General features: G+C 48.5%; 1 protein-coding gene across 1 annotated transcript; it reads right to left on the bottom strand.

The window, feature by feature from the left end:
* Positions 1-1,228: 1,228 nt before the first annotated feature.
* Positions 1,229-25,202, bottom strand: TCAF2 (TRPM8 channel associated factor 2). Its single transcript, XM_041753544.1, has 8 exons — positions 25,074-25,202; positions 22,236-22,881; positions 9,994-10,985; positions 9,593-9,690; positions 8,363-8,576; positions 7,805-8,044; positions 6,612-6,949; positions 1,229-3,993 (listed from the first exon to the last, which is right to left on the bottom strand). The coding sequence occupies exons 2-8, from the start codon at positions 22,856-22,858 to the stop codon at positions 3,745-3,747; spliced, it is 2,754 nt and encodes a 917-aa protein (XP_041609478.1). The 5' UTR covers positions 22,859-22,881; positions 25,074-25,202; the 3' UTR covers positions 1,229-3,744.
* Between the last annotated feature and the right edge of the window lie 497 nt (positions 25,203-25,699).

Here is a 25,699-nt window from a genome sequence, read left to right on the forward strand (position 1 = left end):
AAGAGTAGCATGGATGGCTCTTGTAAAGGAGAGCTAGGGCAGGGACTGTTTGCCTCTGCCTCCATGGAGCAGTGCTGTTGAAGGTCAGAAATTGTAATGTTTCTGAGCAGCCACAAGGAGGAGACAAAGAACAATATAGGTGACCCCAGAATCTACAACTCTAGGTTCTACTCAAGACAGAAATTAAACTCCCTTTAGCAGGATTTATTTCAGTTTAACAATATTTGCCAGAAGTAGGAGGTTGTATGGTTCCATTCAGTGTGACCAAGCACTAGTGCTGCAATGTTTTTGAAATTAATTGCCCATACTTCTCAATAACTCAGTGGCTGTAGAGCGCTTGAGGGGAGAACATACAGGTGGAGTCCTTTATATCGCCTTTAAAACTGTAAGGCAGCCGTTACTACTTCCCTAAATTGCCCTAGGGTGAGGTCTTTCCTTTGAAATTTATCCACTTTTCTCTGAATGTGGATATTTCAGACATTGGATTTAATAGTCCATAAAACATATGTGGTTACGGGACGCCCGGGTGGCTCAGTGGTTGGGTGCCTACCTTTGGCCCAGGGCATGGTCCTGGAGTCCCGGGATCAAGCCCCACATCGGGCGCTCATGGGGGGTCTGCTTCTCCCTCTGCCTGTGTTTCTGCCTCTCTCTGTGTGTCTGTGTGAATGAATAAATACAATCTTAAAGAAAAAATATGTGGCTCCTTGTCCCACGGGTTCTGAGACATGAAGATGGAAATTGGGATATCCTTCAGAATGAGCAAAGGACACTTGGATACAAGTCTTGTGTTTGAGACAAGCTTCTAGAATTCCACCAAGCTGTGATTTTGAAGCATCAGATCTTTAAAATCCTCCAGACTAGGTAGGGCAGGGTCGTGGTATTAAAGGATGTGTACCTTGGATGAATGACCCTTATCATTAAGTAATTTTCTTTTTGAGCAACTAGAAATCACATGCTTGGTTTTTAGCAGTTTGGATCGGGTTGGCCATTTGTGGTTCAGTAGCCAAACACGCGAGTCTCTGGCAAGCAGAGCTGCCGATTGCAGCAGACCCAGGAAGCATATATAGTATGTTGGCTCTGAGGGTGGGCTTGGGGGTCCAGCTTCCAGGGTTGGAAATGTGGCCTCACCACTTACCTTTGTATCTCTGCTTCCTTCTCTGCCAAGCAGAGACAGCATTAGTACTTACTCTGTGGCTTTGTTGTAAGCATCAACAAATAAAAGCATTTATAACAGTTCCTGGCAAACAGCATTTATTGATGATTCACCATGGCTCCATTAACATCCTTGTGAGCATTAAATATACTCTGGAATACGGAATACCCTGAGATTCTCACAGTTACAAGTAATTGTGAACTTAGAATTGTAAGAAGGGAAGGCTCCAGTTTCCACTACAGAGCGTTGAGGAAGAGTTAGGTTTTGTCTTTGTCTCTATGGCAACCTCTTAAACCCAGTATCACCCACCTGTGCTCTCCTCCTTAACATCATGGTTAAGAATACCAGTTCTGAAGTTGAATTTCCTGGGTTCAAATCCTTTCCCTACCGATAGAGAGGCTAATCATATGCGGAGACAACCAGAAAATCAGGTACTAATGCCTTCTGGGAGGTTTACTTTGATATTTAACAAAAATTCAGTAGTTAACATGAGACAAATCAGAAGTTTGATGAGTGAATTTCTGTTTTAATTATAAATCCTTCAAAGGATGATTTTTTTTTTCATTGCTGGGAGTTCCACTCAAGCCCTGGGGGTTCAACTCTTCCTCTTATTAGCTTGGTGACTTCAGAAGTTATTTAATATCCCTAAACATCTGTCTTCTCAACTCTGATGTGGGGATAATAATAGTACCTACTTCAAAGGTCTGTTGTGAGGGTTCCATGAGATGACTCAGAAAACAGCCCACACAATGCCTGGGACACACTGACTGCTCATTGTGTGCTACGTGTCATTACTGTTCTTTCTTTTCACAAATGTTTATTGAGCCCCTTTCAAGTGAAAAGCACCTGGCAAAGGATAAGATTAAAATAGAAGGAAATTATCCTAGAATCAGGAGGAAGAGGATGGGATCCAGAAGAAGACTTCCACCGGTCAGTTGTTCTTCTGAGGAGCCACTCTACTCTGAACACAGCTCATGGAATGATATTCAAAACAGCAAAAATATGGTTCAAAATCAAGCTAGAGAAAAATGGCCACACCTCATTCGTTAATCCTGGAGACAAAGCTTCAGTGAGAACTCCACGTAGCCAAAGAGTTGGGATGGGTTGGAAAGGATTATGAGAAAGCTCAGGGAGGTTGTGTTACGGGTCAATTGCTCTGCTGCGCCTGCTATAATCCTGCTCCCAGGTGGAGCCTGTCACGCACGTGGATTTCTCAGCAGGGCTGCTGTTAACGCCACACAGTGCCTTGATTCTGTAGTGACCAGAAGGGTCTGTCGCCTGCTTTGTGCTAAGAACAAACAGGCTGGTGGACTTGGTAGCGTTTGCTACTGTGACATTTACTTTTGGTTGAAACAAAAGGACTAGAACGTGCAACTAACCAAGAAGACCAAGTGGCTCTATGGCATCCAGTTTGAGTTTATATCATCTCTCTCTCTCTCTTTTTAAAGATTTTATTTATTTGAGAGGGAGAGCAAGCAGGCAGAGAAGCAGATAGAGAAGAACAGGAGACTCTGTCTGAACGCAGAGCCTGATGGCAGCTTGATTTCATGACGCTGAGACCATGACCCAAGCTGAAACCAAGAGTCAGATGCTTAACGGATGGAGCCACCCAGGTGCCCCTTATATCATCTGTTTTGAGTTGACACCATTCTTCGGGTTGTGTCATACCCAAGAATCCTTCCAGCGGTGGGAGAAAGGACATGAGACAGGACAGGATCATTAGTACCGTGTCCAGAACAACACTGATACGCATCAAATACTCTTACACGGACAAGGACTGCATGCCCATCTCAAGGTGGCCAATTCTGAGGTGGGATTCGGTTTTCAGGGTGTCCACACAAGACTGGACACACAGGCCACCATGAGCCCTGGCCAAAGCTAAAGCCCTTGCATGTGTATGCGTGTCGCAGTGGATGAACACTTCACTGCCATCAAACGGCAGACTTTTATCCCCATGTCATGGATGAGAATACAGAAGTACAGAGACCTTAAGAGATTTTCCATAAAGCCAAAGCCGCTCAGGGCTCTCTATACCAGCCTGTCTCTTTTGCTGTTAGGGAACTTCCCAAAGCATAAAAAAGTTAGTAGCCGTGTTCAAGTTCAGCAGGGATGAGATTATTATGGAAACTCATGGTCTTTAGAACTGTTGGTCAAGGCGCTCCTGGGTGGCTCAGGTGGTTAAGCATCTGCCTTCAGCTCAGGTCATGATCTCGGGGTCCTGGGATCGAGCCCTGCGTCGTCAGACTCCCTGCTCAGCAGAGTCTGCTTCTCCCTCTCCCTCTGCCCTTCCCCCTCCTTGTGCTTGCTCTCTTGTGTGTGCTCTCTCCCTCCCTCAAATAAATAAATAAAATCTTTAAAAAAAGAAAAGAAAGAACTGTTGGTCAAAAGTAGGAGCCAAGAGCCCGTAGGATCTTAAGACGCACAGACGTTAAGATCCTCTGCTGGAGAATTAGATGGTGAAACAAGTAGGTGACAGTGACAGTAAAAACAGGGGAACAGCAACGAGGGCATTTTCCTGAGAAAGTTGGTGTCATTTTGTCTTGTGACCATAACTGCTCTCCCTCCGCCACCTTGCTACACTTCATCTACTCCTAGTGATGCACGTCCACCCGCATGGGGTTTCCCCGCCACTCAGGCAGATAGGCCAGACTATTCGCCACGTCCTTCTGGACAGGCCAGCCCCAGGCCTCAAAGAATGGAGCCAGATTCTTCTGCACCTTTTCAGAGAACTTCTTCACCCAGAGATTCATCTTGCCAGCCTTGTCTTTGGGGATGCCAGAGAGCATCTGGTACTCTGCAAAGAGCTCGGTGAAGGGCTCCCACCCAAAAGCCTCCTGCAGCTGAGAACAGAAAGAAGAGACAGGATGAGGAGCCAATTTGTCATAGTACCTGCAACATGCCTGTTCAAAGTATATCTCGGTCACAGTGATTCCTTCCCCTTGATCTTTCATGAACTTCCCTCCTGTGATTTGCCTCTGTTTCCCCATCCTACCCCTGCACATAAATACAATCCCGTTGGTGCATTCCACCTCTTGGCCACTGAACCGACAGCCCTCGAATTTAGTAGGGGACCTCACAGGGAAGCTAATATCTGAAAAGACGTAAATACTAAGTAAATGACAGTTATTATCTCTAATTTATAAGTTATATCCCTAGATGCTAAGTGTTTTCCTAGGTATCAGATGGGTCTGAGCCCAACTGAGGTGGGAAACCCTAGTGTCTTTCATGATTGGTCTCTGGGATCCTAAAGGCTGGGGACTTCCAACACGTCCCAGGCATAGTGAAGCCTGTTCTTATACAGCCATCTCAGCTCGGTAACTGTCGTCAAGGCTACTATTTTGCTCTGTGGAACACTCACTTTGGGGTAAAACAAGAAACACGCAGGCACATCACCAGGGGCTCAAAAGGACAGTGACTTATGTTCTCGCAGGGGTGGCCCACCAGAAAGCCACGGGCAGGAGGCCCTTGTTCGCTAATAGAGATGTGGAATGCGCGAGGATCCTGGGGTGTCCCAGGAGGAGAATTCTGACTAAGGACAGGTGACATCCTGAAGTCAAGGCCTCCCTCTGATTCACTGCCTTGGGCTCTGACAGTCCTCCCGCACATCACTATTAGTACATCAACACATTAAACTCTTCTTACACACATGACATTAAATACCTACCGTGTGCCAGGTATGGTGCACACTGATATTTGATCACAAAAGTGATGAAGAGCTCCTGTTCTCCCAGAGGTCACAGGTCAGTGGGAGAGACAGATGTGTAAATAAGTTACCAAAAAAGGAAATGATGTCAGGAGCAGAGGGCAATAGAGTTGAATTTAGACAGGTGAGAGAGGCAATGGGTTAAAATGTTCAAGCACGTTTCGGCCACATGGGGGTTGGTGGGTAGGAAGCTGAGGCGGAAGATTTGTTCGGGGGCAGGAGGGAGCAGTAGAGGCTAACTAGGGAGGCCAACTAGGGAGGCCGAGAAATGGGAGCTGGAGCTGGTGCAAGCCTGCCATGTGGGGCCTTCTGCACCCTGCCAAGTGGCTTCGACTTCACTCTGTATGTGGAGGAGACCACTTGAAGAGTGAAATTTTGAGGTTATTTGGGAAGTAAACTGGAGGATGGACTGCGGGGGTGGAGGCAAGAGGCTGGAACAACATAGGAGGCTCTTGACAAGACAGAGAAAGGTAGGGAGCACCTGCAAGAAGGTGACGGGGGGAGGGGGCAGGTGGAGGAGTCCGAAGGTGTCTGCCCATCCCAAGACCAAGGACTCCAAGGTGATGGGTCTCTCCATAGCTTCTGCAAAATGATCTTCAGGGCTCCCTGGTGAGTGGGTGGGGGGGAGGGCACATGTATGGCTCTCGCTGACACTTTGGTGGCAAACGGCATTTCTAGAGTGTTTCCCTGTAGGCTCTCAGAGTGGCTGCACGACACAGGCCTGAGGCGGTGCACAGTCATCTCGTGGACTCGAGCTGTCTCCATTCACTCACAGAAAACACGGGGAAGAAAACAACTTGAGAGGGTGTGGCAGTGCCAAAGGCGGAGACTTGTCATTACCTCCCTACTTTAGGCTCTGGGTCCATTATTTAAACGAGCGATACGGGACAGGCTGCTGAAATTCTGGAACCTGGCACTTGCCTCTGGGAGAAGTGGGCTGTGGTGGACCGCACATGGGGTCCGATCTGGGGACAACTCGGAGACATTAATGCTCAGTGCAGGTCAGGTCAGGGGAGGGGCAGGGCTTTGTGTGCCTTTCACAGGAAGCCCACCTGCTTCAGGACTTTGGGGTTCTCCCATTGGCTTGGTTGGTTATTCACTTCTTCTTTTTTTTAAAGTGTATTTTATTATTCATGAGAGATACAGAGAGAGAGAAGCAGAGACACAGGCAGAGGGAGAAGCAGGCTCCATGGAAGGAGCCCGATGCAGGACTCGATCCTGAGACCCCAGGACCATGCCCTGGGCCGAAGGCAGGTGCTAAACCGCTGAGCCACCCAGGGATCCCCCTCACTCATTCATTCAGTTTCAAGTGGGTAACTGAAGTCAGACCTTGACAGCAATGAGCTCCTAAAAAAGCCTCTTGTAACACAGTTGTCCCAGAGACACACCCCTGTTACAATGAGGGGCTGAAGGGATGCAACGCTCACTTGATGCCCTGAACGAGGGTGAGAAGCAACAAAGCACAACAAAACAGCTGCGCCTTCTGGAGCACTTATCTGGTGACCATGGTCAAAACTGGTGAGTGGAGGCGCTGGGCTCCAACCTCAAGAATGACTAACTCAGAACTTCTGCTCGTGACCAGTAGACCAGTAGGCTGTATTTTCTCTACTTGTTTTCCAGAATACTTTTCATTTCCTCTTACCTAATGCCACAAAGGGTAGGAGGCCAGTGGGACAAGTGTCAGTATCCTCATCTTAGAGAAACCCCACTATGCAGTCTGGTCCCCCATGCCCTTCCTGACTTTCTGCTCCGTACCTGTAGGTAGGTTTCCAGAGCTGTCCACACATTCCAGTCACACAGAGGGGCTCCCTTGCCCAGGTATGTTCGGATTCTCTTCTCTCGTTCTGGAGGGCTCAGGGCAGGGTGCGCCCGAGTCCTGGGGATGCCCAGGACCGTCTCATGCACGTAGACAGACCAGAGGTTGCAGGTGGCCTCGGTGGTGTGGGGCGGGAACTCCCACTTTTCTTGCTGCTGGTTGTGACCCAGCTCATGGATGGGTCCCCACAGACCCGTGCTCCTCATGCCTGCCTCATTGAGGAGCTCTTGCACTGACTCCAGGTGGCACATGATGGGGTATCCGGAGTGCATCCAGCCTGACGATGCAGAAGGAAGAGATGAGGCAATGGTGGGGTCAGTGGGGGGGGGGGCACAAACCATCCCCCTTCATTCCTCTCTGCAGGGTAACTTTTCCTTACCATCCTGGCTGCCCCCAGGAATGCCAGAATGCCCATGCTGATTGGAAAGCAGGTGGCTTGCTCTACTTGGTCAGAAACTGAACAGTCCCCAGCCCCTTTCCCAGCCTTTCACGCCAGGGTTATGCCCTCCTCCCTCTCCGGCCCTGAAGAAGACGAATACACTTTACACAGCTGTTCTCACTACAGTTCAGTGCTTTATTTTGTGCATTTCCTATCGTGTGAGTCTGCAGCACTACGTCCCATGTCTGGATTTGGGATCCTTGGGGTCAGAGCCGTGTCAGTTCTTCCGCCGTGTAAGCCACCCACTGTACAGATTTATACTCTTTAGGAGAGATGATCTTCTCCTTTTATAAGAGAAGAAAAGTGAGGTCTAAAGGAATGTTCTCTATGTCAGAAACACGTTTCCTTCTTTTTCGTTCACGGAAACCTCTCAATGCTTACCATAAACTTCTTTCCCTACTCCTTCCTTCCATTGCCAACTCTGACTTACGTTTGAAAAAATATTTCTGTTTTAACATCTCCTTGAAACAATGAAGAGGAGGCTCATTGCTGTCTGTGAAATCTCACTTTGTAGATGTAAAGGACTCACCTTTTCACATGGGAACATCTTTGCATCCCCGTCAAGGTCTATGTCTATTATGTCTTTTTCCCTTTACCGGTAAGATTATGCCTTTTACATATGGGACATTAAATAAGACAAAATAATGAATAAGTGGTGTCCACTGACTGGGAGCACACCCCTGGAGCACCCACCGGCTGAGATCTGCACGTCAGCAACAATCCTCTCGGGACGGCAGAAAGGGAAAGGCCGGGCTGCTAGCCGGGCTATAGCGCACATCATCTCATCCCAGAGGCGGAGTGCAGGCTCGGGGTTCTCCAGGGCTTGCAGGTTTGCAGTTGGCACCGTCAAGATGATATTGTCCGTTGCCAGCTCTCCCCAGGGAGCCAGGCTCCCCTGGATACAGTTCTTCCACTCCTCTAGAGAGGTTTTACCTGGGAATAAATATCATGGGCCTGTTACCCATTTCCTCAACTTACCCTGAACTCCAGGAGGAGGACAATGAAATAATGAACTAGTTACATGTCGTCTACATGCTATGAAGTGAAGGACAGGCCTCCAGACCTTCCCCTTGGTTCTGCCCAGGTGTCTCCATGGACATGGTATGCCATAGCTCCCACCTCCACTATATCTTGAACGGTTCTGCTTTCTGTCACCAATCCGTACCCCCACCCCCCTTTAACAAGCAGTCCATAACTATGGTGGCATCCCCAGCACCCCTTCTTCAGACCCTTAGCATTCAGTCCACTCACCCAGCTTGTAGTAGGGGGCAGGCACAGCCCTCTTGACAGTGATAGATATGGGGCCCAGTTGGCTGCCCTTTGGCACAATGACATAGAGAAGGCCACCCCAGAGGCAGGAGATGGATTGTACGGTCCTGTCCATACAGCACTGGTGAGTCACCACAGGGGCTCGAGACAGCTTGCTGGCATTGGTCAAGTTATCGGTGTGGCAGCCAATCTGTACCTGGGGAGGTGATTCCACCATGTGTAGGAGGAACTAGGTCCCTGTGGTGTGGTGTGGTGTGGTGTGTGTGTGTGTGGGGGGGAGGGTGCTATGTGTGTGCTGAGTGAATGGCAGGTCTTAGAAAAACACCAGCTTCCCCCTTCTATGAGCTATGCATGGAAACTTATGGAATTTTCGTACTTCAAAAGTCATAGGGACTGAAGGGGATGTAAAACCATTCTTCTAGGGATTTAAACAACTCAACAATGGGTTGTCACCAGATAGACCAGGGAGGATAACCCTGAGACAGAAACTGACTAGGGCCCCACAGTGCCTCTGTACCACGTGGAATCCAGGCTCTCGTGTCAGGGCTATGCCCATGTGGTGACTCCAAAGCCAGGATGAGCCACAGGGGATCGTGGCCCACCCTTTGTGCACAGACAGGAGGCCACCCATCCAGAGGCGGCGGGATCTGGCCCGAGCCAGGAGGATTGATTCTCACTTCTCCCTTTGTCAAGGGCTCTCCTTCTGGGTCAGATGGGTTGAAAGCTGTTTTGTCTGGAGTCCTGGGGTTACTTTTCTTAAATTTAATGTAAGCAAAAGACCCCCTGTAACAGGAAGTGACCCTCAGAGCTGAGGCAGGACAATTTTAATTCTGTCTGTAGGGCCTATATTTGTGACTAGATGAAGCACACCCTCTGGGTGCCTAGGTAATGACGTATAATGCAGAAAGGCCATGTGCTGTTGGTGAAGCAGGTGTGGTCCTGAGGATGTGACGGGTGCTGGTCCCCCTCACATCCCCGTGGGGAGGTAAAATTAATATACATGGACATCCAGGGGCTTGGGTTTGAATACCTGAAATTAGCTCTGGCACCAGGTCACTCCTTTAGGCTCCCTGAAATTGAGCTGCTTCATCTATGAAATCTGTGAAATGGGCAGAGCAGTCCCTTCCTGGCCTCCCAGCAGCCCTGCTGTGAGCTGAGGACAAGGTGTGGCTTTGTGGTTTGGGGTGTCAGCAGTGGGTGTTCTGGCCTTACCTTTAGGCCAGCACAGGCTGCGGCTTCCGACAGCGAGACTTCTGCACTTTTTCCATGTGGCAGGTAGAGGCCGGTGCTCACCCAGGAGTCACAGCTGCCTGCCAAGAGCCAGAGGATAGGCTGAGTTCTTCCCCCACCTGGTTCTGCTGCACCTGGAGCCTCGTGACCCCTCCCGGACATGCAGACCCTCCCCTGCCTACCTCAACTCATCCATGCTTCCCGTAGGCACGCATCCCTCCCAAGCCCTCCCAAGCGGGACCCCAACCCCATCTTCCCCAAAGCACATGAGAGACAGTGAAGCTGCCCCACCTGAGCTTCAGCACCTGCAGTGTCCTGCGATCCCGGGAACCCCCCTGCTTCCCCCAGGGTCTGATGCTTGGGGTGCGCTCCTCGCTCTCTACCTGGGTTGCTCCCATCAATCTCCACGGTGATGGGGTGTTCTGAGGGGTGCGGACTGGAGCTGCAGGTCCAGGTCCCAAGCTCCTGCACCAGCTGGGAGCAGTCGGTCCCGGCACGTGCCAGCTCGGTGGCCAAGCAGAGCACCGCAGCCTCGAAGGAGTCGCTAGCCACGGGGCGCTGGGGGCTCACGGCAGGGAGGCCCGACAGACGCAGCATCTTCCTCAGCAGTCGGTGCAGGGATAGGTAAGCAGGGACCCCCTCTGCAGGGATCTGCAGGAAGGCTGCGCCATCTGCTCCCAGCCTCGCCAGCCAGCGCTTTCCCAAGTCCCCAGCCCCGTGGTTCAGCGCAGCCTGGAATTCAGACAGCGCCTTGCGCAAGTGGTAGCCCCGCATCTCGGGGGTCGGGGCAGGGAACCGGCCTGCCTGGAGAGTCTGAGCCAGGATGCTCAGGCCAAAGCCGTTGAGGATGACGTTACCGGGGAAACCGGCCAAAGCGGAGCGGCCCGGGTTCTGGGAGGCCCACCACCAGGCCTGGCCCCCGATCAGCAGGCCCCCACCCTCGGCCACGAACTCCCGCAGCTGCCGGGCCTCCCGGTCGCTGTAGGCCGTGCAGCAGTACACGCGCAAGCCCGGAGTCAGGTGGGGCTGCAGGCTGCACTCCAGGCCATGCTCCGACAGCAGGGCACACAGGTGTTCCAGACCCGTGTTCACTCCACACTTGCCCGGCTGGCCTCTGGCCAGCCAGCGCACAGCATTGAGCAGAAAGCGCCCCAGCTTGGGAGCACAGAGCATGCCCTCGTGGGCAGCCAGGACCACCCGGCCCTGGCCGTAGCGGGCGGCTGCCAGGAAGCAGCCGAGCGAGGCGTCTAACCCCAGAGGGAAGGCGAGGGCGCCGTGCACCAGCAGCTGCGAGGGGACTCCCCCCGTCTTGATGTCCAGCTCTGAGATCCCTTCCAGGAGCTGCTGCTGATCTTGCCTGAGATCCTCCCCACACCTGGCAAGTGACAGGGGAACAGAGGGGCGACAGTCAGGCGGAGAAGCACTTAGACAAACTCACAAGGTAGAAAACACAATCTGGGCAGGGGTGCAAAGATGACCTCGTTCCTGCCAATCCCCTCGTTCTCCCTAATAACTGCTAGGATTTGAGTAGGTAATGCCGTTTACTTTCTCGAGTCTAAGGCATTTTTCTTTACCTTTTAACAACCAACTGATGGCATATCATTGTTTACTTGGGAGTGTTTGCTCTTGGTGACATATAAGATAACGGTGCTGCTTAACACTGATGTGGTCCTAGATTTGATGACACATGGGGCACCTGGGTGGCTCAGTGGTTGAGCATCTGCCTTTTGATTCAGGTTGTGATCCCAGGATCCTGGGATGGAGCCCGCAGGGAGCCTGCTTCTCCCTCTCCCTATGTCTCTGCCTCTCTCACGAATAAGTAAATAAAATCTTAAAAAAAAAAAAAAAAAAGCTTTGATGAGATACTGAGGAGTGTGGTAGTGGCCTTATGTGCACATCTTCAAGTCCATCTTCTCCAAGTAAACACTTCCAGGAATTCTTCCCATGTTAGTCAAATGAGTGTTGAATATTCTGACTTGACTTTCATGTCTTTTTAAGTAATTAAACATATAAATAGGTTAGAAAAAAATAGTCATTCCTAGAGAAAGTGATCCTACTCCTACATTTCTCAGAGCTAATTTTCTGGGGAAAAAAAGCTGTGGAAACATCAAATTCCTAGCTCTGAGCTAGAAAAACAAGTAAATTGTTAGTACTACACTTAAAGATTTATGCAAACACGCACTCTTTTAAAATTATCACAAATCTGATGAAATTATTTTCCACTTTTTATTGAGAAATGGTCTAAATGTAATAAATTCAGACAAAGTCTGTATTTCAAGATTTTTTTAAAAACCAATTTGTATACTCTAAATGTCAAACAATGGGGGATTGGTTAAATAAGTTATGGTTAACTGTATATGGTTTACCATGTGGTAATTAAAATAATTATTAAATAATATTAGAAAATGCTTAATGGAAAAAAATTAAAAATCAGATTCCAAAAAACTGTGCCCTAAATAAGCCAACTTTCATAAACCACCAAAAACAAAAACAAAACAAAAAAGACAAATAGAAAACATCAAACCAGTCATAGAAGCAGAATCTAAAGCATATTTATCAAAATGTTTTCAATGACCATCTTGGCTAGTGGGATTATAGATAATTTTAATTACCTTTATAAAACTTTATTGTCTCATTCTAAAAATCAAACGTTAAAAAGAGTTTGTTCAAGTAGCAAAACATTACTGAAAAAAGTACCTCTTGTACAATTTCTCCTTAATTTCTCTTCAGCATAAGGGAGGAACAAATAAAAAACTGGCATTAATGATACCATGGCTTATTATTTACTGGTTAATAACAGCAAGTAGATCCATGCGAATTAACGTGGACAGATGTCCAGAACATTCTGCTGAGCAAAAAAAAAATTCTAAAATAGCAGAACTTGGTGATGCCGATGACATAAGACAAAAATAAAACAAAGTTAATATATGTCAACATAAATGTCAAGAAAGTCAGGGTAAAACCACAATAAACTTTTTTGGGTTGTGGATAGTGAGACAGGGCTGGTTTTGAAAGAGATGGTCAAAGCGGCTTTAGCCTCATTAGTATTTTTTTTTTCAAATAAGGAAAATGTAAGAAATTTTATTTTCTCAGGTATTTAAAAATCACAAATTAAACTTAAAATGTTAACGTAATTGCTTGAAAAATAGGAATGAAATGTATAATCTACAAATGTGTTGGGGAATTTAAGGAATAGAGAAAGCTTAAGAAAAGATGTAGACAGAAACAAAGCATAAAAACAAAATAAGAAGGCAAGAGTAAGAGATACACTGAAGTTATCACTATATATGTGTGGGTTAAATTTCTACATGAAAAGACAGAGGCTCTTAGATTGGGCTAAGAACATCTAGGTATCAGCTGCTTGTAAAAGACAGACTTGAAACGGATCCAGAAGGGCTGCAAGTGAGGAAATCTATATAGCAACAAAGCTATATCTGGAAAACACTGCAAAAAGAAATCAGAAGTGCTGGTATTAATTAGAGATGCAACTGAATTCAAAGAGGAAAGAATTAAAATACACAAAGATGAATATTTTTCCATGGGTAAAAGTTACACTTAAACAAAGATACAATTTTCATCAGTTTTTAGGATCTTAAAAACAGCACTGAAAGCAAAAACTGCTGCAAAGCAAATTAAAATTTGATGACCTCCTAATCACGTTTGGGATGGTAATGGCTCTCTCAGCATCCAGTGAGTTGGTAACATTAAGAGAAAAAAAAAAAAGAGGATAGAAATGATTCGAGCAGAATAAAAACACACTTGATTAGAACCAGATCACAATAGGGCAATAGTCTTCCAAACTCTGAGGACAACAGAAAGCCCAGAATGCCATATTCCACCAATCTGTGACATAAATATACAGAAAGAAACAGACTTTCTCAAACATGATACATTAAATAAAAATACCAATTTTTGGCTTACACACATGCACAGATGAGCAAATTAGATGATCTGCATCAAGCTTTTCAGAGTGGTAGTAGCTACCTTAGTTCAGAGGCTTGGGATAGAAGACAACCTGCCATTCTCTTCTACATATTTCTGTTGTATGTTTTCACAGTAACCTTGAATTCCTTTAGAAATATTTTTGTAAGAAGATGGGATATTTCTCAAAAGAAAAAAGAAGGAAGGAGGAGCAAGCATAGTAGATGGGACATGAGGCAATTCTCAACAGATTGACAATGTTAGAAGGGCAATATGAATGATCTCAGATGATCTATTTACCAATATTTAAAATCTTGTATACTATCTAGTTACAATATTGAAGTCTGAAAAATACTGAAAGTAGCTATTACTTAATGAGGCTTAATATATGCTAGGCATCTACACGTCTGGATTCTCTCTTTAAATCATGATAAACCTGAAATATATTATCGTGGCTTTACAAATGAGGCTTAAAAAAGTTAGGCAGCTGCTCCATGGTTGTTAGCTAATAACTGGTAGGAACGGGAAGCAAATCCAGGGTGGTTTGCCCCTACAGCCAGTGTTGTCCACACACCAGAAACTCTCCTTTAATTATTGAGTCCTTGGATTAAGCCCATAGGTGAGTATATGGCAATCAACACGTACAGTTTGTGCAAAAGAGGCTTTAAATAGATGTGAAGGTTGGGGCGCCTGGGTGACTCAGTTGAGCATCTGGCTCTTGATTTGGGCTCAGGTCATGGTCTCAGGGTCCTGGGATTGAGTCCTGCATCAGGCTCCACACTTCACAGCGAGTCTTGAGATTCTCTCTCTCTCTCTGCCCACCCCCATCCAAATAAATAAATAAATAAATAAATAAATAAATAAATAAATAAATATTTAGATAAATAAATAAACAGATGTGAAGGTGCAAATAATACAGCATTTATAGAAAAGGAAATGCAATGTGTCCCTTCAGAGTGGACAGTGCAGGAGGCACTGAAGAAGGGAAATGAGAGGTGGTGGTGTTCAGAGGGACCTCAGATTGATGCAGGAAAGACTTTAGGGCTCAAAACCCAAGGCCAAGAAAGAATTCTTGAAATGTCTTTGGTGCAAGAAGATGGTTTTATTAAAGCATGGGATAGCGGTGCCTGGGTGGTTCAGTCGATTAAGCATCAGCCTTCAGCCTAGGTCCTGATCTCAGGGTCCTGGGATCAAGTCCTCAGGCTCTCTGCTCAGCCGGGAGTATGCATCTCCCTCTTCCCCTCTCCACTTGTGCTCTCTTGCTCTCTCTCTCAAATAAATAAAATCTTGAAAAAAAAAAAAAAAGCACTGGGACAGGACTTGTGGGCAGAAAGAGCTGGAAAGGGGTTGTGAGGAGCAACTAACTGATTATATACTTGGAGTTGGGGGAGATCAGGAAAAGGGAGGTTTTCCAAAGAACTTTCATATGCGAAGGAGGACCTCCAAGATACTGGAGGCCTTGCCATTGTCCAGTTAAGGTTGGTTTTCCCTCTAGTTAAGCATTGACATTAAAATAGTCGGGCATTTCCTTCTGGAAGTTAGGTTATGGATAAGAATGCTTCCTTCTTGTAAATCACTAGGACATTTGTAAACTGAGGGCGACTCCTGTCTTGCTGGACTGTGATCTCTATTAGGGAAGCATTTGTTTTTCCCTTTAGGGCAGCCAGGGGGGCCTGAGGAATGCCACACACATCCCACCTGGGAGTGGGAATGGGGGGAGGGGGAAGGACTATCCCCAGCAGCAGCAGACCCAGGTGATCTTTGCCTTCAAGTGCATGCTGTAAACCTCAGGAAACAAGAAAGTGAAAGTAGAAGTATATCAACCTCCCTATTACCTGGGAAGGTGGATGAACGCGGGATGCGTGTATACACACTTGCTGGGGATAGCCCTTCCACTCTTTGGGGACCTGAGGCTAGGCCTACTCCCCCCAACCAGGGGTGGATGCAAGGGCGTCACCTTCATGTGAGCAGTTCCTAATACATTCTAGACCTTACAGGTCTAGAGCTGTTGTGTATTGAGCTGTTGTTCTGGGAGTAATGTTTTCCCTAGACTCCACTGTGTCTTCCTATAAAAGCAGTGAGTGCCTTTGGATCTGACCTTGCATATGAAAGCAAGGGCAGTGCCCTCCTGGGTACATACCACAGGTGTGGGTCAGCTCTTGCCCTTGGGGACAGGACATTGAGAGTTATCTTCTGTTGGCTTTTTAGACACCGCCCCTCTCCTTGGCAGACAGTGTATTTCCTGCCTCCAGCAGGAATCTGAAGTTAGCAAACCTGCTGGGTCAGGTTTGCACCAAGATTTGCTGGCAGGGAAGTTCCCTAAAAACCTCTAAGGTGATGCCAGGTGAAGGAGGACTGAATCCGAGCCGACGTCTTAAGTATAATTTGAGGAAATGTTTCCTATTGTTTAAGATTTTATAAAAAGGCAGAGAAGTAATATAAAATTTTCTCAGGTTATAATTATTGACAATTTGGAGATTACAGAAATGTTTAAAGATGAAAACAGTCATCACCTATCAACTTATCCCTAAAGATACACTATTAAAACTTTGTTTTATTTTCTTCTAGTATTTTATTTTCTACTTACGTACACACACTTGCCTTAACAAATTTGGCATATCATTTGAATCTAATTTTATATCTTAATTTTATTTTATTTTGAGTATTTTCTTATTCTTTAAGTAATAAGTCTTTAAGGAGCTGAAGAGTAAGATATACCATAATAATGGAAGCAATGTTCCATTTATTAAACACTTAGAATTTTCCCAGTGTTTTACTTAATAGTGAAAATACCATTAAAAGTATTTGCTACTAAGTATCTACCTCACGGCCGATTTCTCCTGTCCAATCCTTCCATCTCCCCTTCCCCCATAGGCATTGATTTGGAGAGTCCCTCCTAGTAAACTTCCTGTACACTGGGTTGGTTCCTGAGTTGGGTTCCTGGGGAACCCAATTCCGGGGAATTAAATGTTTAGCAGAAATTACATTTGCACTTCTCCTTTGACTCACCGATCTTATTTGCAGTGATATGGTAAAAATATGAAGACATATGCACATAGGAATTTATTGCAGGATAGATGTAATAGTAAGAATACTGGAAAAAGGGGCACCTGGGTGGCTCAGCGGGTGAGCATCTGCCTTTGGCTCAGGGTGTGATCCCAGAGTCCTGGGATCGAATCCCACATCGGGCTCCCTGCATGGAGCCTGCTTCTCCCTCTGCCTGTGTCTCTGCCTCTCTCTCTCTCTCTGTGTCTCATAAATAAGTAAAAAAAAAATCTTTAGAAAAAAAGAAGACTGGAAAAAATTTTAAATACTAGAAACTCAAATGTCTGTCAGTAAAAAACCAACTGGATAAATTATGCGGCACACACACATTTCAATGTAATAAAATATATAGTGAATATCTATAGGCTACTATGGAGCCATCTCCAGAAAATAATATTAAGTAAAAAAAGTAAGATGGAGAAAAATAAGTGTGGTATACTATCACCTTTTTTCAAGTGTGTGTGTGTGTGTGTGTGTGTGTGTGTGTGTTCATATATCAACCAAGAGTGGAGTAAAGATAGTTGTTTTTTTTTTTAAAGGGAGAGAAGAAAATTATGTTAAGGGAATAAGGATAAAATATTGGCTTAATATTTTACTGTAGACCCACACATCTATGTTACATAACTATACAATAATATTTTTTACAATAATATTAATTCACAAATGCAACTCCCAAAAAGCAGGGTAAAATATCTAAATGAATCTCATGTGTGTCCACTTAGTGGTATAACCACAAAGAGGAGAGCTAGTCTAAGTGTCCTTAAAGAATAGTAATTTGACTTTATATACCTAATAAAATATATCATAGGGATGAAAGGAGCCGAAAATCATCTTTAACTGTGCTGGTAGTACCATTATTTAGCAACCGTTATGTATGTATTGTGGCATCAAGCCAATGAGTCATTAAGTTACTTTTTTCAGAGCTCACATTTTTCATCAAGGGGTAAAAAGGAAACAGATGTAAGATTGTTCAATTAAATAAAACCCTGTAGCCCTGAAGTTGAATTTGAAGCATCAGTATGAACTTTTGATGTATGTATCTTTTAAAAATACTTATTTCTTAGTTCAGCCCACTCAAAAGGCCTGGAAACAATGATCATCAGCCCAGGAGCAGTGAGCACCCAACAGACTTTGTTTCCTAAACACCATTTCCCACTCAAAGAAGTAAGGGTTCCTTGGAGAAATGGCTGCTCTTAGGTCGGGGGCAGGAATGTGTTGAACATGAGATGGAAACAAGGAAGTCCATGAAGTTTGGGTCAGAAATTTCAGGAGTTCCAGGGGTGCCTGGTGACCCAGTTGGTAAAGCGTCTGCCTTCAGCTCAGGTCATGATTTCGGGATCCTGGGATCAAGCTCCGCATCCAGCTCCCTGCTTCGTGGGAAGTCTGCTTCTCCCTCTGTCGCCTCTCCTCCCCTGCTCATGCCCATTCTCTCTCTCTCTCTCTCTCTCTCTCTCTCTCTCAAATAAATAAAAAATCTTCAAAAATAAATTTCAGGAGCCTTTTGGTGAATAGGCTCATAATGGCCAAACCTAAGATGAAACACATTTATTATGTGTTTCAATCCATGAGTTCACAATTGAGGCCTTTGGAAGATTCTAGGAATCCACTCAAACCAGTGCTCGGAAAACCGGTTAAAAAGGGGAAGAGAAGCAGAATCCAGCACTTATCCTGCCTTCCCTACACAGACTGGACCACAGGGAAATAGTGCAGGAAGCAAACAGTGGAGGAAGGGAAGTTCATTTATATAGAAATATTCTAAATATTAAATAAAAGAAATGCTAGAACTTTAAACCTATCATTTTATAACCACTAATGAATTAATGAATCTAGGGTTAGGCAATGATTATTAATGACTGCTAATGTCACTGTGAGAGAAACAGACGTTATGTTCCATCCTGTGGACACACAACATGGTACCACCCTAAAGTGGTCAGGCCAAAAATTCAAACATAAATCTCATCAAGCCTCTTAAATCGGGGTGTGTGTAGGGGACTTTGTTAACAGGTCAGGTAATAGACATTTTAAGTTTGTGGGCCACCTGGTCTCTGCTGATACTCCTCAACCCTGCCCCTGTAGCCCCAAAGCAGCCACAGACAACACGTAGGTACACAGATGGGCATAGCTGTGTTCCGATGAAACTATTTTTTTTAAGATTTTATTTATTTATTCATGAGAGACACAGAGGCAAAGACACAGACAGAGGGAGAAGCAGACTCCTCGCAGGGAGCCCAATGCGGGACTCGATCCCAGGACCCCAGGATCATGCCCTGAGCTGAAGGCAGATGCTCAACTGCTAAGCTACACAGGTGTCCCTCCGATGAAACTATTTACAAAAATGGGCTGGCCCACTGGCCAGTTTGCCAATCCCAGCCATAGAATCTAGATCTAACTTCCAGTGTGCAGAAAATACAGGGAACAAAGGAATATATTAAATGACACCATAGGGATGTAATCAGCAAATTCTGATTGCAGGAAACTGCTCAAGACAAAGTACCTACTTCCTTCAACAAAAAATAGAACAAAGCAAGAGATAAGAAGAGTTGGCAAGGCAACTCATATGAGATATAAAAGTCATAACCATCAGTCAAAATATTTGGGCTTTAATAAATACCAAGTTCAACAAACTTTGAACAAAAAAAGATAATCATGGAAATACATGATAACATTAAGGAATTATTAACAATTTTAGATGTGACAACGGTATCCTGTGGTTATGTTTTCAAAAATGTTTATACCTTTAGACATACATATTGAAATCTGATACGATGTCTGTGATTTACTTCTGAGTAATCTGGGGTGAAATGGGGGTGGGGCTATCAGTAAAACTGATTTTTAAAAAAAGATTTTATTTATTTACTCATGAGTGATACAGAAAGAGAGGCAAATACATAGGCAGAAGGAGGAGCAGGCTGCCAATGAGGAGCCTGACGAGGAACTCGATCCTAGGACCTTGGGATCACGACCTGAGCCAAAGGCGGATGCTCAACCACTGAGCCACCCAGGTGCTCCAGTAAAACTGACTTTGTTCTTATGAAGGTCTCTACTTTTGCATGTTTGAAATTTTCTGTAATTGAAAGTCAAAAGGAACACAAAATATAACTTTGGTTCAGCAGCAGAGATGAAAAATGTATGTGTAGATAAAGAAAAATAGCTATAATAAGCTGGACCAGAGCCTTTGGCACAATTAAGAGGATCAGGCTTATGGGGTTTGTCCCTGAGAATTAGAAGCAAAAATGGGCTGGAGCGGATCAGATCCACCCTGATGTTTCTGAGTAACCTGTCACCTCCCATCCCCTCCCAACCCTGTCACAGGGAAGGAGGTCCAAGCGCACCCGGCTTGGGGCTGACGGCCCAGGGCACTGCCAGCTGCTCATCACCACGTGTATGCCCTTCCTTCTATCAGCATCTTGATTTCTTCAGAGTTGCCAGTGCTCTTCTAACCCCCCCGCCCCGAGACCCTCTGGCAGCAGAGCTGGCCAGCTGAGCTAGTTTGGGCCACAGACATATAATAGGAAGTCTAATGGTCAGGGCTTCCAGAAAATACTTTATTTTCTGAATCAAAAGGAACGTACGCAGCGGGTGTGGATATCCCAGCTTCTCCTGGCCTGGGTGTAGGTGTAGCGCCTGAAGTGGTAGGGGCAACCTCGTACCCATAAAGGTAAAGGTGATTATGCCATGAAGGCAGGGGCAGGGGTGCAGGCAGAGCAGAGAGAGACGGAGAATGAATGAGCCTGTCATTGCCACAGGCCTAGCTCTCTGGACTTCACGTTACACAAGATTAACTCCTGCACAGTCAATCCATTGTGGTGAGGCCTCCGTCACATGTGGCCGAAGTTGGTCACCGATCTCACCTGTGATGTGATCCCAAACCCCAAGTGTCCAGAATGAAACGCCCCGTCTCCTCTGAGCTGCCTTCTCAGCTCCATAAATGGCAACACCAGTCTTGAAGGCATCCAGACCCAAAGTCCTCGCTCCTTTTTGCCCTCTTACTCCATGTTCACCCATCGGGTCCCGAATGTCACCTTCAGCTCCGCTGCTATCACCCTGGGCCACCTGCCCCTCTTGGGTGGGCTGTTTCAGGAGCCTCCCGATGGGTCTCCTGCCTCCACCCTTGCCCCCTGCAGCCTGTTCTCCATCGAAGGGCTCCTTTCGAAATAGAAGTACCTCTTGTCACTCCTCTGACCCACATCCTCTCCCTTACACCAGCTCCGGACACACCAGCTTCCTTGATGTTCCTGCCACGAAGCAGGTGGGCTTCGGCTTCAGGCCTCCTCCTTTCCTCCCTGCGAGTTCTCTTTTCACAGATGTTGGTAAGGCTCATTCCCTAAATTCTTTGAGATCTCTTAGGGGTCCCCTGACCAGACCAGAGAGGCCTTCCGAGCCGGCCACTCGCTTGTTGGCACTCACACCCACTCGCCACCGCGCTTCTCCAGCCTGCTGGGCTTTTCAGAGAACTGCCCTTCCCTGGCTTCTGGTGGGGACACCCAAGGGAGGCAGAGGTAGAGGCCCGAGGCCAGGCAGGCAGGCAGAGGGAAGGAGCCAGGCTCTTTGTCTCTCTCTTCAGCCTGTGTTGCTGACAATTGGGGCATCTCCTCTGAGACCCCAGGTCCCACGGACAGCCCCCACATCTGGGGTCCCAGGTCCTGCTAGACAGGCCTCACATGGCGCCAGCGTCCACCAGGTGACTCGGCACCTGGGCTCCAGGGACACCCAGTCAGTCCAGCTGTTACTAAGCCCTCGGCTACCGTGCTGTCTCTTGTAGAGGTTTTCAGCTCTGTTTAGTCAATTCCTTGTATTAAGTGTCTCTGTTTGAAACACCACCTAGTTCTGATGACCCTAAATACCCTCCCCTCCCTTCCCTGTCACTCTGTCCACTTGTCATGCTTTACTTTCCTCGTAGCGCATATCAGCACCCGCTAGAGTTTCTATTGATTCGTTTCCTCAGTTGCCTAACTCTGCACTGGAATATAAATGAGCAGGAGGGAAGGCCAGGTCCGCTGGATGCGGCCTGGCACCCGGTGGTGCTCCCACAACAGTGTTCTTTCGTCTGTTTGAGAGACGCTGATACGTGCTCTCGCCACCCCAGGTGCTAGACACGGGAAACAGAGAGGTGAGTGAGAGCAGCTCTGCTCTTTGGCCACGGGACGGAGTAGCAGTGAGAACCCAGCCCCCCTCGGGCCTCGGTGTGTTTTCATCATCCTGTGTCTGGCTTCTGGTTCCAAAATAGAGTGGAGAATCACGTGTATTAAAATGGAAGCTCAGGGGTGTCCGCGTGGCTCAGCTGGTTGAGTGTCCAATTTTTTCTTTAAACAATTTTATTTATTTATTTTTGAGAGAGCAAGCATGAGTAGAGGGAAGGGCAGAAGGAGAGGGAGAGAGAGAATCCCAAGCCGACTCTACGCTGAACTCTCAGACTCCGATACTGAGAGTCAGATGCTCAACCGACTGAGCCACCCAGGGGCCCCTGAGCATCCAACACTTGATCTCAGCTCAGGTCTTGATCTCAGGGTCATGAGTTCAAACCCTGCTTTGGGTTCCATGTTGGGGACAGAGCCTACTTTAAAAAAAAAAAAAGAAAGAAAAAAGGAAGCTCACTGAAAAGGGAGATTGAAACTATCATTAATATGTGTCAGACTCCCTGTGGGGAAATACCACTCACCTGACCTGGAGTGGGATCTTGGGTATCTTCTTAGAAACCTTGAACCGGCCTTTGTCCCCATAGATGTCGGTGAAGTACACTCCGGCCACACTTGTCACCTGGTTCCCAGGGAACCTGGACAGCACGTTGTCACGACCATGCTGACTGGCCCAATACCAGGCCTGGCCCCCGATGAGCAAGCCACCTCCACATTTCACAAACTGGATCAGCTCTGCAGTCATCTTATCATCGTAGGCATTGATGCAGTAAACCCCCAGGGGGGCCTCCAGGTCTGGCTGAACTTGTGCCTGAACCCCACAGGCCTGCAGGATAGTTACTAATGATTCCAGGGAGGGGTGCACTCCAGTGGGAGCCCCAGGTGAGGCACAGAGCCAACCCACTGCATTACGAAGAAATGGAGCCAAGCCAGCATCCATCAGGTAGCCCTCATGGGACACCACCACCAGGCGGCCTAAGCCATAGGAGGAGGCAGCAATGAGGACCTGTCCCTTGTCATTCACCATCACCGGGAAGGCGGCTTCTCCAATAAGAAGCAGTTCACATGGGATGGGGTCTTTGGGGACATTCCAGCTGGTCACTCCATCCATGAGGGCCTCGAAAGCCCTGGTGGGAGTTGTCACCATGGTTCAACTGGCTGCTGCAGATGCTGCAGAGAAAACCAAAGACTCAACTTGGCTTAGAACTGATGAAGGATTGAGTGAAAAACACAACAACAAACGCATTCACACAAAAGCCATTTACTGGGTTCCCCACTGTGGGCCAACCCCTGGGAATATAGCAAGGAACATAGCAGACAAGGGCCCCACTTTCATGAATCTGCTATTTCAGAAGGGGAAGGACAATAACGGGTACATAAACGGATACAGGAAGTGCAACAATTAGTAACTTCAGAAGATAAACCAGTGATGGGTTATCAAGCAACTGGAGAACCTAGATCGCATGTTAGGAAAGGACTAGATGGAGGAGTCACTGTGGAGCTGGGACTGACATTTCTACCAAGATCTGAAATGCTTCGGGAGGAGAGGACACCAGCCCAAAGCAGCAGCTGGCGGGGCGGCGGGAGGGCGCCGGGTGGGGCAGAGCAGGACCTGAGTGGCCCAGGGAGGGGCCTGGTGTGCAGGGGAGAACTTGTGTGCAGAAGTTGCCTTGGTATTGCACTGCATCTCTGTGGACAAAAAGGTCAGGTGACCTTCCAGAAACTGCATTTTGGGGGATACTTCTGACTAAATGAATTGAAATGCCTCCCAATTTATCATGTCAGCCCTCACCTGTAGGTGGGTAGCATTCTGTGGTTTCCGGAGGTCTTTTAAAATTTAGGGTGCCTAAAATTGAGCTGATTATTTCCTTGAAGCAGCTCCTCTTGGATAAATTACTTAAGCCTCAGTTTCCCCTTTCCTAACAAGAGACTCATATACCCCCAGGAGGATTGTTTTTGAGGAAGAGAATGCATATGAAACCCCCTGTTGTGAGCACACGGTGAGCTGAGCGCTGAGGAAACACACGAGGGTCTGTCCCTATGCTGACCTTTCTCAGCACTTGGGCTCCCCCAAGTGACAAAGGCCATACTCCGGGTGCCCTGGCCACTCCCCTCGGCCCACCTCCAACTTCAGGAGCCACCAGGCAGGAATCTCCTGAGCGCTGGAATGCCTTGTCACTTGGGCAGGTGCACAGGGGCAGCTCTGACGTGGTGGTTAGCCGACACTGGGGGGGGGGGGGGTGTCGGGGACACACGGCCAGGTGTGGTGGTCCCCAGGTGCGTTCTGGAGTTCCTCATCACAGCTCCAAGCTGCAGCTGGCCACAGGGTAAACAGCTCAGCCCTATGCCCTTCCCTTCCCCTCCCTCCCTCCTGGTCTCTCCCTTCCCACATCCTCGCTCTGGCTTTCCGGGCTCACATCCCAAACAACCTGACTCAGGTTCTTATAGCAGGCTGCACTTTGGGGGAAGAAATGAACCTAAGACACCAAAGCTCTCCTCTCCCTTTGCCTCGCTCCTTCCTCTCTCCTGTTTCCTTAGCCAGCCAGCTGCCTCCCTCACTTTGTTCATCTTCTGTCACTAGGTCCCTCGAACATCACCTGTGCTGGCACCTAGACTACACGGATCTGGCTTTAGTCCCAGGACGGATTCTCATCCACAGTCTTCCTCAAGCCATCCTATCCGCTCCTCTTTGTAATAAAAACTCTCCGATTTCATCCAGTCCCCAAAAGGTAAAAGCTGGGAGCCTTGCCTTGGATTTGAAAGCCACCCAGGTCTGGCCTCGACCCTCCCCCCCGCCCCCCCCGTTTTGCAGACTTTTTTTCCTGCTACGTTCTCTACAAACCTGCAGCAGGTGCCAGGTGCGGCAGCCCTGAACATGCCCTGTATTTCCCGTACAAGTCCAGCTCCTTTCCACCCCAACTTCCCTTCCTGTCTGACCGCCTGCTTCTCAGTAATGCTCCCAGGACAGTGAATTCCCAAAAGATCCAACACGCACACGCAGTGTCACGGGGCGTGTGGGTGACCTCAGGTTTCGCTGCGGGAGGGGAAAGCAGCGGAAGAGGTCGGGAAGCCTAAGACCTGTGAGCCGGCCGCCCCCCACGGCCCGGGCGACCACCCGCCGCAGGCGCTGCCCGAGGTCCGCCCGGCCTGCGGCCTCCCGGAGGAGGGTGCGCTGCACAGGCTCGCTCCGTGCACGCGGCTCCCTCGGGTTCCCGGGCCCAAGTAAGTGTGTTTTGAGACAAAAGCAAACAGCAGCAGTGTAGGCCCAGGGCACGTTCTCGGGAGCTTCTGGCCCCCGGGACGCACCAGTGTCCCGGCTCGGTCCCGCCCCAACCCCGGGGCCCTCGGACGGGCGGACTCACGAGCAGCAGGCGGATGCGCAGCGCTGGCTCCGGCGCAGGGGGCTCCTGCAGTGCGCGGGGGCGGCCGGGCCGGGGCGGGGCGGGGCGGGAGGGCGCGGAGGGCGCGGCCCCGCGGGCTGAGGGTGCGCGGGGGCCGGGGGCGCTGCCGGGGCTGGCGGGGCTGGCGGGGCTGGCGGGACTGGAGGGGCTGGCGGGGCGCCGCCTGGGGACCGGATAGGCTGGGTGCGCGGCTGAGGGGCGGGGCCAGGCGCGGTGGGGGCGGGGCTGGGGGCGGGGCTGGCGGGGCACCGCCTGGGGACCGGATAGGCTGGGTGCGCGGCTGAGGGGCGGGGCCAGGCGCGGTGGGGGCGGGGCTGGGGGCGGGGCTGGCGGGGCACCGCCTGGGGACCGGATAGGCTGGGTGCGCGGCTGAGGGGCGGGGCCAGGCGCGGTGGGGGCGGGGCTGGGGGCGGGGCTGGCGGGGCACCGCCTGGGGACCGGATAGGCGGGGTGCGCGGCTGAGGGGCGGGGCCAGGCGCGGTGGGGGCGGGGCTGGGGGCGGGGCTGGCGGGGCACCGCCTGGGGACCGGATAGGCTGGGTGCGCGGCTGAGGGGCGGGGCCAGGCGCGGTGGGGGCGGGGCTGGGG

This window comes from Vulpes lagopus, chromosome 4 (assembly GCF_018345385.1).
Source record: "Vulpes lagopus strain Blue_001 chromosome 4, ASM1834538v1, whole genome shotgun sequence".
Lineage (NCBI taxonomy): Eukaryota > Metazoa > Chordata > Mammalia > Carnivora > Canidae > Vulpes > Vulpes lagopus.